The 12,810-nt window shown below is 41.7% G+C and overlaps 2 protein-coding genes across 10 annotated transcripts in view; one reads left to right on the top strand and one right to left on the bottom strand.

The window, feature by feature from the left end:
• The window catches only part of rap1gap2a (RAP1 GTPase activating protein 2a), a 58,858-nt gene extending 48,580 nt beyond the window's left edge, over nt 1–10,278 (top strand). For 8 of the 9 annotated variants that reach the window (XM_028420037.1, XM_028420035.1, XM_028420036.1 and 5 more), the window contains 19 exons: nt 780–812; nt 978–1,199; nt 1,295–1,398; nt 1,971–2,049; nt 2,411–2,464; nt 3,219–3,302; nt 3,393–3,493; nt 3,926–4,055; nt 4,340–4,495; nt 4,668–4,739; nt 5,342–5,428; nt 5,561–5,701; nt 6,610–6,759; nt 6,898–7,010; nt 7,100–7,198; nt 7,292–7,412; nt 7,691–7,793; nt 7,901–7,974; nt 8,228–10,278. In XM_028420037.1, the coding sequence (XP_028275838.1) occupies nt 780–812; nt 978–1,199; nt 1,295–1,398; nt 1,971–2,049; nt 2,411–2,464; nt 3,219–3,302; nt 3,393–3,493; nt 3,926–4,055; nt 4,340–4,495; nt 4,668–4,739; nt 5,342–5,428; nt 5,561–5,701; nt 6,610–6,759; nt 6,898–7,010; nt 7,100–7,198; nt 7,292–7,412; nt 7,691–7,793; nt 7,901–7,974; nt 8,228–8,236 (1,932 nt within the window). In that variant the 3' untranslated portion in view covers nt 8,237–10,278. Of the gene's footprint in view, nt 1–606; nt 739–779; nt 813–977; nt 1,200–1,294; nt 1,399–1,970; nt 2,050–2,410; nt 2,465–3,218; nt 3,303–3,392; nt 3,494–3,925; nt 4,056–4,339; nt 4,496–4,667; nt 4,740–5,341; nt 5,429–5,560; nt 5,702–6,609; nt 6,760–6,897; nt 7,011–7,099; nt 7,199–7,291; nt 7,413–7,690; nt 7,794–7,900; nt 7,975–8,227 lie in introns of those variants that run through there. The other variant, XM_028420038.1, reaches the window with a different exon arrangement.
• Nucleotides 10,279–10,441: 163 nt separating this feature from the next.
• On the bottom strand, nt 10,442–12,228 carry LOC114445089 (uncharacterized). The gene is made up of 5 exons (XM_028420045.1): nt 11,964–12,228; nt 11,370–11,708; nt 11,047–11,274; nt 10,927–10,955; nt 10,442–10,853 (listed from the first exon to the last, which is right to left on the bottom strand). The coding sequence occupies exons 1-5, from the start codon at nt 12,013–12,015 to the stop codon at nt 10,755–10,757; spliced, it is 747 nt and encodes a 248-aa protein (XP_028275846.1). The 5' UTR covers nt 12,016–12,228; the 3' UTR covers nt 10,442–10,754.
• Nucleotides 12,229–12,810: the final 582 nt, after the last annotated feature.

Raw genomic sequence — 12,810 nt, 5'->3', positions numbered from 1 at the left:
GCAACAGAGACATGGAGGTCTAAAAACAAGAATGCCATGTTTCTGATTAAACTGAATCTGCTTTTTGACCTTTGTGCTTTTCCATCCTCATGCTGCAAATGGACACTAAAAAGGTCCCTAAAGTGGAAGAGACCAAAAAATGGAAGGTGTGACTGGATGCACACTTGTTCATATCCTCTCTGTTGATGTGTCTCCATTTTCTGTGCATGTTGTTCATCATAGTGCCTCCTGATTCACTGCGTAGCTGTCCCTCTCTCAGATGTCTTTTTTCACAACACCCCTGAGAACATTTTTCTGATTTTTCTCAGGCTTTTTAAAATTCAAAATCAATAACCTCCTGATCTGATTGATTATAAGTTGAATGAACTCCAGCTGTCAATTGATCTTCTCTGGCCTGCCAGTATCCTGACTCCTGCTGCCACAGAATATAAATGACTGGCTGTCCGTAGCTCTGCGCTCTCAGCGGAGCCGGAGGGCCTCAGCACTATTTAGAGGTCATTCATTGGAGCTACGCTAGCGGACTGCCAAAGACTCATAACAGCTCTTAACCCCAGGGGCTATATTAAATCCAAAGAGCTCTGACATCACGGAGGGCTGACACACCCTCGCTGATGTTTGCTGATGACTGTGCATTTCAGGCTGTTGCATCATCTCCTAGAAGTCCATTTGGCATTACTACGTTGTATCGCCTTTCTGCGTCTGTGTTTGTGCTTCATCAACATCATCACTGCGGCTCATGTAAGTCTTTTTAATGGCATTTGTGTCCTCTTGTTCTGCAGGATGACTATATCCCCTACCCACGGATAGAAGATGTGAGTCACTAACATAACACATTTAAACACACATGGTGTTTCCAACAGTTAATTACTTTTTCATCATAAATGTCCTCCGGCTCTTTTTACCTTAGCTTATCAATTTGAAGGTGCAAATTATATTTGTTTCTTCCTCCCTCTATTCTGTCTGCTCTCATGTTCAAGGTCCTGGAGAAGGGTGGCCCATACCCCCAGGTAATCCTGCCCCAGTTCGGAGGTTACTGGATTGAAGATTCAGATGCCCCAGCAGGAACCCCGTCCTCCTCAGAGTCCAGTTTCTGTGAAGAGGAAGATGCAGGAGAGGGCATGAGCCCTGGTGGGGGGCACACCTTCCGTCTGGAGTGTAACAGTACAGCCCGGGCTTACCGCAAACACTTCCTAGGCAAGGTCAGTGTGTGCTGTTGTGAGTTTTATTGTGTGTTTAGCAGGGTTGGCCTGTTATTGTCTTTGACCTAAAATCTCTTTTACCCTGATACCTTTAGGAGCACATGAACTACTACTGCACCGGCAGCAGCATAGGCAACCTCATCATGTCTCTGAAACACGAGGAGGCTGAGGGACAGGAGTTCCTACGCATCATGCTCAGGTACAACGAGGGACTGACTGTTCTGTTAAGGATGGGTCTTGCTTTTAATCCAGTCTACCTACAACAGCTGGTGGATTTTTGCCTCTAAATACTTTATTGATCTTGGAAGGAACATTAATTAAAACAATTCAATACAAGTATTGTATTAAAGATACAACAGGCATACATGTTGTACTTCTAAAAAAGCTAAAATAATAATAACACAAGCCTGCCTGGATACTGCCGGTCTCCATACAGTTACAGTCCTTTTGTCACAGCTCTCTGTATTCTCTGATCAGATTTGTGGTTCTGTGATGGACAGCTTTCTGTGCAGTTCTCACAGTTGGTGACATTTTTCTTAACAGACAAGAAAAACAATAACATAATGCTGTGTTTTTGCTTGGAGCTGCATATAGGACTGTGGCCAGGTGATTGCTAATCTCTTCTTCATCACTACATTTGCTTTCAAACAGCCAGCACAATCATGGCTCTTTTCTCCTGATTTTACCTGAGTACTGCATCGAAACGATGTGTTACCACGAACATCAAAAGTGAAGAAATCTCTTTTGATTTATCTTCTTGTTTTCTTGCAGGTCGAGGACTAAAACAGTTCATGATAGAATCTCTTTAGCAGGTATCAACCAGCTGCCCAGTGTACCTCAGATTGCTAAGGTAAGATAGATTTGTTTTTTGTTCTGTGTGTGTCTGTGTGTATTTTTTTAAAGCTATTTCCTTCACTCTCCATGCGCACATAATGGCAGCTGTAAGGGCTCAGTTCAATACACAGACTTGAAAGAGAGAGCCTGAAGGAGAAGGATATAGTTTATTGATCCTATGCTTTCTTTAGTTTACAACAGCACTTGATGGTTTTTTTAATTAACTTTTGTGGCACATGAAAACCTAATGCACCGGGACAAATACTATTCAGTAAACTATGTAGAAGTAGAGATAATAAATATTGATCAAAATAAATCAAACAAAAAGACAGAAATGTAACATCTTCATATAATTGTATGGTCTTTTCTTCTGTTAGCTTCTCTGTGACGATGCCACAGGCCTGAAGTTTAACCCGGTCCTGTACCCACGGGTGAGTTTGTCCTCGGTTCCCTCACTTGCTGCAGCCTCATCAGGCTCAAGCTGACATGAGCTTTCTGTTCCTGTCGCTGCCTCTGCTCAGAGACAAAGGGACACAGTGGAGCCAAATGATCTGCTACAACTTCACAGTACCCGTCATGAATAACATTTCATGAATTCTGCAGGGCCATGAATATTTTATGCTATTTACTTAAGGCCTGGAGCATTTAAAAACCAAAAAAGAAACTTCACAACATTTCACTGATGCTTTGTTTTCTATAATTATTTTTGCCTGCATCGCCCACCTGTCCCGACAGATTCGACTTCATTAACTTTTCCACCCCCTCCAACTCTTTAACCAGGAAAAATAGCACACTACTTATCACATTTTGCCCCCTATAAGCCCCCTGCTCTCTAACATCTGCTCTGTTCAGTAAGCATATTTTTCAAGAAGAAAAAAAGAAAAGCGATGAATGACTTTCTAAAATGCATATGACGGATCTGTTCCTCCTCCTGTGAGCCTGTTGATGGAGCATACTTTCTGCCTGTGCCTCAGGGAAGGAAAAAACCATCTGTGTCTCTGTATGCAAGAGACAGCGACAGGATCACTGCCCTCGCTGGGGGCCGCGACAGTTTGCCTCATGTCTGCCTTACGTAACAAGGGCCCAATAAACCTGCCCTGGAGACATGTTGGAGAGGAGGAAAACATGTTTTTCTTGACTGTTGTAGCACACAGTAGAGTAAAAAATGTTTTTCTTTATGCACAGGGATCTCAGTTGATAGTGGCTTATGATGAACATGAGGTGAACAACACGTTCAAGTTTGGTGTCATCTACCAGAAGTTTGGACAGGTGAGTGATTTTAAATCTGATCCTACCTGCAGTTTTATCTCTTTTTGCTCTGCATCCTGTCCTCTTTGATTTTATGTGTTTCTTTCTCAGACATCAGAGGAAGAGTTATTTGGGAACAACGAGGAGACGCCAGCTTTCAAGGAGTTTCTCAGTATCTTAGGAGACAACATTGAACTGCAAGATTTTAAAGGGTGAGAGCTGCCATTCAGTAAAAGAAAACAAGTGCAATAAAAAAGAGTAACAGCAAAATAAATGGGGACCAGAGGGGGGGGGGGAAACATGCATAATGATAAAAAAAGAGGGAAAGAATGACTGTATAGCAGTAGGAGAAAATAGCAGGGTTTAATTACTGTAACCTTGGAGCAATTTGTCCTGCTGTTCCGGACTCAGCATGCGACTGATATAAACTGCTTAGTGAAACAGATCAGAGAAAGGAAAGTGCCACATGGACAGGTAATCAGAGCTCCGGGCTGCAGATACTATGTTTTGTGTCTGGCACGCCTTTTGAATACTGTTTCACTTCCACTACTATAAATGGCAGTTAAAAGCAGAACAAAAATAGAGAATATAAAATGTTACCGCTGGACACCACGGAGAGAACACATGCTTTGATTATGTGACAGGTTCCGTGGAGGGCTGGACGTTTCCCATGGACAGACGGGGACTGAGTCCATCTACACTGTCTTCAGACAGAGAGAGATCATGTTCCATGTGTCAACTAAACTTCCCTTCACTGAAGGCGACGTTCAGCAGGTGCCAGGCTTTATTACTGTTACACTGATCGCACAATGGATTTAGCTGCCAAGTAAAGATGCTTACGCTCAAAAATATTAATGTTATAATAGCTAAATCTGATTATTGACAATGTCTAATGAAAAACCTGACTCCACTTATGTAAGCTAAATGTTAATCAAATGAAGGATATTTGATGTAAAGCCTCTAAACTCCACCTAAGAACAAGTAAAGCCTTCCTGCCATTTTAAAATTGTTCTCTGACCTCATCTCTGACAACAAGTTAATAAATATTTTCTCCTCAGCTCCAGAGGAAAAGGCACATAGGAAATGACATTGTGGCAGCAGTCTTCCAGGAAGAGGCCACACCGTTCGTTCCAGACATGATTGCCTCCAACTTCCTGCACAGTTACGTGCTGGTGCAGGCAGAGAACCCCTGCACAGAGCACACCACATACAAGGTACAAACCAGAACCCTGTGCTGAACTGATTTTAGTTCTCTTTTAGATTCCCTGCAATGACAACAGGTCTGTGAGAGTCGAACAGCCCGGTAACACAACTGTGTTTCTTAGCTTGAAACCTGAGCTTTCATGAAATGGAGTCTAATCATATGTGATTTGTTTACGTCAACAGGTGTCTGTTACAGCGAGGGAAGATGTGCCCTCCTTTGGACCCCCTCTCCCAAACCCAGCAGTCTTCAAGAAGGTGTGGTGCAGAGTTGATATGTCTGAGAGACACAATATTAGTGTATCAAATATTTGACCTGCTGACTTCACACCTAAGATGTCCCATCCTAGATGTAGCTTTAAACAGGCATTTGAATTTGGATAAAACCAAAGAACTAAATACTCCAGTAACTATGTCGCTTAGCTTAGCACCGCAGACTGCAAACTGTTTACAACAATCCTGGCTCTGTGAAAGGTAAACCTTTTCCCAGGAACTTCCTGCAATCTTTGTTGGTTGCCAAGCAACTGCTTCCAGGTATTACCGTACATTTATTACTACACTACTCACAAAACAGTTAGTCTCTTTACTGCAGTGTGAGTTAACAAAAATGGGAAAGACTTCAGCAGGCTTCAAGATTCAGTTCTCAAGATTGGGACATGATTTGCAGAAGGACAAAAAGAGGATTTGAGGCTGATGAGAATTTAAATCGGTGAGGTATATACTTGTGATCAAACACAGAGTTCTGCAACACTCTAATCTGTATGGAGCTGATAAAGGTCACCTTTTCCTTTCCTCATTGCAGGCCCCCACCTACTCTTATTGCTCATCATCCTACTCTCTCTGTCTCTCTCTCTCTTCAGGGTCCTGAGTTTCGAGACTTTTTGCTGACAAAGCTGATCAATGCTGAAAACGCCTGCTACAAATCTGACAAATTTGCCAAACTAGAGGTGACACACGCTCACGCAGCCACAGTTAAACACCACAGCATGCCCTCAATCACTATCCAGTTTTGTCCATACTCACCTGCCTGATGTTTTCTGACATGGGTTTGTTGCACGTGTGTGTTTGTACCGATTCAGGGACGAACACGAGCAGCGCTGCTTGACAATCTCCACGACGAGCTGCACAGACAGAGTCAGGCCACGCTGGGTCTGGGCCAGGTGGGAGAGGAGGACAAGCTGGAGAATGGGGGACATGGGGGTCTCTTGGAGTCCTTCAAGGTAAATTTGCACCTGGTCAAAAGTACATCATGCCTATCTTTTTCTCAGCTCTGTGACATTTATTTAATCACCATCATCACAGCGGAGAGTATGAGTTTTTTCCAGTGTAAGTCAGGTAAATGTCACAGGTCTGCAAGATGAGTTAAGGTGCTAAACCATTGTTATAGCAGCTGATATTGTTTTTTTCCAGCACTCAAAGATTTTTAACCTTATGCTTAGCATATGTGTGGGTGTGTAGGCATGTGAATTCATGTGAACATAAATGCCAAACACTGTCATATGTGATACTTTTCCTTCCTTTGCTTCCACTGGTCGCCATGCTTGTTTTGTCCCTCCACACTATGTTGTCACAACTAAAGGCTGATTGGTGTTAATGGAAGTGTTAGGGTGTTCATTTCCGTCTGTATGCTTGTGAGATGATAAGATGTGTGTGTGACTGATTATGAAAATTCTCACTTCTCAGGCATTGTGGACAGCTACTTTGAACTTTCTGCAGTCAGTCCCAGGGGGCGCTGTTCTCATTGTTATCATCTCAGTTGCTATGTTTTACTTATCTGAATTACTGTAAATGCAAGAGAGAAATAATAAAGATAATGTTGTATGATGTTGTTTGTTTTCATGCTTTCTAAAAATTCCATAGAAAAAGAAACATGCATTTGATTTGAATATTACAGTATTATATCATTTCTCACAGGTTATTGTGACTCTTATTATCAATGAACCAAACATTAATGAATATAAAAGCTTGTACTCTAATCACTCCAACTGACTTAGCTTCTTTCTGGAGGATTGCTCCCTCTAGTGGTTACATTCTGCAGGAACATCTTTGATGAGAATTGATAAATCTTCTCCTTTCTCCTTCTCTTCTCTCTTTTACTTCCCTCCGTGGGTTCCTTCTCCTCTTCCAGAGAGCTATGCGTGTCAGGAGCCATTCTATGGAGACCATGGTTGGGTCTCACCGTCACAGGAGCCCTGGGGTAGGAGGTGGAGTCCCAGCCAGCCTCAGCGGTGGTGGACTTCCACAAAGCACCAGCGAATGCACAAAGAGCACATTCACTGTGAGTAAAACATGTCATGTGGGTAAGGTATAGAGGGAGTGCAAAGCAGGCACCCACACTCCATTTTTCAATGAGACATAGTCTGTTTAGTTGTTTTTAAAGCACTTCCAAAATAAATCTCTGATGTGTGATCGGTAGCCTCCTGGCCTGTCTGCTAAGTCTCCTCTGAAAAGTCCAGTGAAGCGACGCTCAGGCCTCTTCCCCCGTCTCCACTCCAGCACAGAAATCCCATCAGATAAACACACACGAAGGTTGGAGCATTTCCTGTTCACTGACTCCAACATTGCATTTGTTTTGCTTCTTGTATACAGTCGACTAGTTTCAATGTTTTTATTCACAGTGACCAAAAAACTCCAGAGATCTGGCCCCTGTCCCAAGAAGTGAAGTCAGAGACATCGTCCAATCCCAGCTCACCTGAGATCTGCCCCAACAAAGAGAGGCACTTTCACTTTATTAAAGTAGTGCCGTTAAAGTTAATGTGTGAGGCAGATTCATCTTCTTAACTTCGTCCTGCCTCTGTCTTCCTCCTCAGACCATTTATCAAGCTGAAGGAGTGCAGCAGCGGTAGGCCCAATATCTCTCGTTCTTCATCCAGCACCAGCAGCTTCAGCAGCACCACAGGAGAAACAGAAGCTCTGGAAGAACTGGAGACAGTGAGTACAAAAAAAGAACACCATTAGAAACTCTAGAGACTTGTCATGTGTTTATACTTCTGTCAAAGTGAAGGCTGAATTGTGAGAGTAGGGATTTGATGTATGATCAAAAATGGTTAAGGACATTAGGTCTCCTTTGCATTGAGGTAGTCTGCTTCCTGCTGAATGCTCAGTGACTTCCTCTTTGCTGACAGAAAGTCACCTTCAGCAAAATACATTTTATTTGTGTCACTGAGCCTCTTTAAACACCTTCCTCCTTATTAACTTTCTGCCCACAGACCGGACATCCATCTGTGGCTTCTTCCTCTGCCTTTAGCCCTGCTCTCAGTGTCGACAGTCAGGGATCCACCACCCCTGTCATAATGTGCCGCAGTCCAACAGGTAAAACTGGAGGATTCAGATTACTGTTCCCTTCAAGGCAATAACCGTTGTTGCCTGTGCTTGTTTTCCAGTGACTTCTTTCCATCTGTTCTTTCCTTCCTCCACAGATGGGAAAAATAAGACGTCACCGAGGTCAAACTTGAAGTTCCGCTTTGATAAAATGAGCCACTCATCCACAACTGTAAGTTTTCATTTTCTTTACGTCAGAAACTCCTGAAATTTGAATTAATAGAATCTCTCCAACATGCTGGGAGTACGGCCAAAATGTGTGTTTTTGATACACTCTGTCCATCTTAAGGACATCTCATTATCTCTGGATCCCTGTAATGTCACTGAAACAGCCCAGCTGGTGTTGGGTAATAGGCCCAAACTGAAAGATGCATGCTGTGAGTGAAAACTCTCCTCTAATGGGACTCTCTCTCTTTCTCTTTCAGTCTGAGTAGATTTGTGGAATGGAAAAACTTGCACAACAATGGACAACATGAGCTGCAAAGCAAGAAAAAAAAACACAACAACAACCACAAACTCACTGTAGAACCACTTCCCAAGCCAAGGATAATCTGAGAGCGTTACCAACTGCACCCCACACACTATAAACCAACTGACAATACTGTGAGTGTTAGTCGATACTCAGTTGTTAATTGTTCACGTCACATGAAGGCATGGCTGTAATACTGTGAGTGCAGGCGGAGCTCAGCTCGGCCTCAGCTTTTTCTCAAGCATTTTGTTTAATAGACAGACACCATGATGTAGTCGACTGTTTAGTGCACAGTGGAAAGAATTGTCAGACAGCAGGATGTTGCCTTTTGCCTTTGCCCTTGAACGGTACGTCTGGTAACAGTTCCTTTTTTTGCCTAAAAAAAGAGTACGCAGACACACACACACACACATGCACAGAAACTTAATGTACAGTAGCAAAGCCTCAGAGGTGGCCACACTGGGAGTCTATACTCTCCACTGTAGGATCTGGACTCATATGTAACTGATTTTTTAGGGAACCTCTTTGATTTTGGAGATGCTTTTGTAACCTTGCTAGCTGCTGCATTGTGTCTGCTGCACTATAAACACGTCTCCTCCGACAGCAGCATTTCTGTATCTGTAAGAGTAAGCTCAAAGCCTTGAACTCGAGTGCTTGGTTAGTGGAAATGCGCTCACATCGGGCACAGTAGGAGACACTGCCAACACATTTTGCCACAAGCTTATTTTAGCCAAAGCAGCGCCTTACAATCTATCAAAATCCCTTTTCTCCACTGTTGTGTTCTTCCTCTCTCTCTCACTCTCTCTCTCTCTGTCTGTCTCTCTGTTTGTCTCTCACTATGTGAGAGGATGAGAATCTCCGAGATCTGGTTACAGCACAGATGTGGGTAGCCGATCAACACCCACATTTTGCTGAAAATAGATGTTGCACTTACTGAAAACATTTCACCTTCTGATACCTCTCATTCAAGCTTGCTAGCTCGATGTATTGTGCTTGGTGGTTTATTTGACCAGGGAAGTCTCTGGGGTTAAAAAAGTCCCAGGATGTGAGCTTATAAAGAGAACTTGAAAAAGATACTTCAGGTTATAATGAACCTTTGAACCACCTTTGGCAAAAAAAAAACACTTTGAATGTGATCAAGCTTTTTTTCATTTTGTATTTTATAGTACAAAGCCAGTTGCTCACAAGCACAACAGGGCCATAGGTCTGCTCAAATCCTCAACTACAATATAACACATATGCTGGGAGCTCTATCACAAACTGGAGTCAATCAAAAAAACTGTTTAAAGACATAGATGTGTTTCTAAGTGTGACCAAACAGCTAAGCTTTTTGGAAGATTGTCTTTGTAATCTCGATGTGTAGGGAACCATTCCTGACCCTTGATAGATGGCTTAATAGTGTGTAAAGGTTTAAAGGCTCAGTCAACACAAATTTACATCTAATATCATCCGTAATTTAAGTGACTCACCAGAAGGTTACCTAAAAAGAATCTTTCAGAGAAAGATGTATGTACAAGTAATGCTATTCTCAGATATTTAGGGTCCATACTGATACTAATTTGAGGGAATTAAAAATAAAATTGCAACATCCATATTTTACCCAGTATAGAATACATATTGAATACCCTTGCTGTCAAATGAGCTGGCTAGCTACCTCGTTAACAGATATGATAAACGTAAGAAACGTGATAGTTATCTGGGTTATAACTAGCTTATTAAAATGTGTTTTCCAAGCTAGTTGGCAACTTACAGTCAAGACACTGCTCAAATCTGCTCACCTGTGACGCCTATGGTGCTACACGTGCTGCAGATAATGGTAAAAAAATGCACTCTGCTGGCACAGATTGGACATATATGCCAATAACTGTATATCTGCTTTCAGCACCTATCAGTAGACCAATGTCTAGGTCGGGTTCTGACCTTTAACTGAAGGCACAGAAACCCTTTTTTTGGAAAGAAGCAGGATGTTCAGATGTCATTTAGTTTGTAGCAGGTATTGCATAAAACGCCCTGCAGCCTTTTCTCTGTTAATATGCTTAATTTATTAAATGATAACTTCTTTTGCATTGATGTCATGTACAAATGTCACTGCAGAGTACGCTAATTAATAAAGTAAAATTATTAAAGGAAATATATTAATTTAAAAGATGTCTAAACATGTATATGTATATTTGGTTATGTAATGTGCCATTGAGAATTTATTCTAAAATAAAATGTTGTATTTTGTGTCACTTGTGTGTCGTCTGTCTTTTGACAAGTTTTTTTTAGTAAACGTTTTACAGATTGCAGCATTAGACTGTTGCTTGTCTGTGGTCACATTTCAAAGTAGTGTTACCATATTGCTTTATTATGTGCTTATGCTGAAAACAATAAGAACCCAAGACAAGGATAAATAATTACTCTGCTGCATCCCTGTGTATATTCTGCCTGAAGGTCTACAGTGTGTCTCATGTCAGACAGTAACGTATCTCTTTAATTTGCAGTCAGGAAAATTTGACAGATGAGTAGACAGTGGACGGTGCAGGCTGCCTCGTGGCACCCTCTCCCCTCAGTGCAGCTTGGGAAATGTCTGCGTACACCACCTGTAGCATTGTGATGGAAATAGTGTTAGTAAGTGTCATGGTCTGCATATATCTTATCCCAAGATTTACCCACCTCAGTGTTCTGCTGGGGTCTGAGAGGAGCTGCAAAATAAAAAAAAAAAAGCAGACAATATAGTGAAAATAACCACAACACTGTGTGAACCTCTTTCAGCTTCAGTAAAAAGAAGGGTACCTTTGTGAGAGGAAGTATTGCGTTTCTGTGGGCGCCGTGGTGGAGGCTGTGGAGCTGATTGAGGTGGGTTTCTGTATGAAGCTGTACATGGGATGTGTTTCCTAGGAAGCGGCTGAGGTTTGGCCTTTGAGCTTAGACAGCGAGCCAGTCCCAGAATAATGGGAAGACAAAGACAAGCACCAGCACAGACCAAAACCCTGTGTAAGACTTGTCTCTGCAGGGGGACAGCTGTCCGACAGAGGGGGAAACACAGAAGAAAAACATGGCTAAACAGTTGTTTACATGCACACTGCTGTACATCACTACAACACACATATGCCTACCTGCAGTTACGTTAATGTACATCCAATGTCCCATGTCAGTGAAGCCTTCACCCCATGTAGCACTGCATCGAAAAGCACCTTCATCTAATTTTTGGACTCCCTCGATTTTTAGAACTAGTTTGGTTTCATTTCCTGAGACTGTTACATTGATCATGCGCCACCTCACAGTTTCCTTAACTGCATTGGGGCTTTCACTTGAATTCGTCCACACCCAGGTGCCGGTCCAGGTGTCTCCACAGTGTTGGACCACACAGGACAGAGACAGACTGCCCCCTACTGGCACATAAAATGTATCACGTCTTGCAAAAACACCTTTGTGGCATTGCTCAAGACAGAGACCTGAAAAAAGAAAGTGTCATTTAACTCATAATGCTACAATAGTAAACGAACTGTATACATAGAGATGAAATAGGACTTTGAATGTGACCATATAACGTTTATTTATACAACAAAACGAACCAAAATAGGAGTCAAATGGGTTTAAAGTGACCAGATTTCAGAAAAACCACTATGTCACAATTTAACTACAAGCAAACACATACGAGTATAAGTTTTTTTTAATTAGTAATTCAAGAAATATTGCATGTTACTTACCTGTATAAATGATGCCGAAACAGGTCATAGCAGAAAGAAGATAGTTATACATGCCTGCAACAGTGCTGTTTTAATCAAGGATCAAAAGTTTTACTTCCGTATACAGATATCATCTACTTGTTATGGCTTGCTAAGAGTTGCTGGAAGTGGGTTTCTGTTCGAGGTGTTGTCAGTCTTAGGGAGTCCATTAACACGCTCTTGTTCTCACTTTCTTTTCCCTTTGTCTGTAATTTAGCTGGCATTCCTTATCCTGCTGCTGCCCATGTTCAGCTGGAAGTAAAGGAAGGAAGTGACTCATTAATCCACCCCCTCTAAGAGAGAGAGCGAGAGAGAGAGAGGAGCTAATACACAAAGTACAGGAACTATGAGCAGAAATATAGATTTTCCAGGAAAGCAGTGTTGGAAGATGGAGCTGATTTTTTAACTGAAATAAAAAAACAGCAAATAATAATAATAATAATATCTTACAAGTAAATCTCTGAATGTAAATATTACACAAAAATGTGTACAATTTTTGTAAATCAAGGCACCGTGAAATGCACCGTGCCAAATATTATTGGATAACCTAGAAATTGTATACATAGGACTGAGTTTATTTACTCTATGTTTCATGGCTTAACCAAAAATAAAACACAATTAGCAGGTTTGTGTGAATAAATGCAATTTGCATTTATTCATTTGCAAACTAAAATTAAAAATAAATGTTCCCCTCTGGTAAAGTGGAAATCATATATTCACAGCAAACAGGCCAGTTTAAATGAAGTATAATGCAGCCTATGAAAAAAGAAGTAGGCATGCCTATCTATTCTCTTCTTTGTAGATGGATGTTGATCAGGCCACTGCAACA

This window comes from Parambassis ranga, chromosome 13 (genome assembly GCF_900634625.1).
Source record: "Parambassis ranga chromosome 13, fParRan2.1, whole genome shotgun sequence".
Classification (NCBI taxonomy): Eukaryota; Metazoa; Chordata; class Actinopteri; family Ambassidae; genus Parambassis; species Parambassis ranga.
The sequence above is the reverse complement of the archived record's forward strand: the minus strand, read 5'-3'. Positions and strand labels throughout refer to the sequence as shown.

Bases quoted from the DNA above. Each gene is read 5' to 3' on its own strand.
- LOC114445089 (XM_028420045.1), bottom strand. From the start codon at position 12,015: ATGTATAACTATCTTCTTTCTGCTATGACCTGTTTCGGCATCATTTAT. The intron at 11,709-11,963 runs GTAAGTAACATG...TTCTTTTTTCAG, and splicing joins TTTCGGCATCATTTATACAG to GTCTCTGTCTTGAGCAATGC. The intron at 11,275-11,369 runs GTAGGCATATGT...TCTGTCGGACAG, and splicing joins GTACATTAACGTAACTGCAG to CTGTCCCCCTGCAGAGACAA.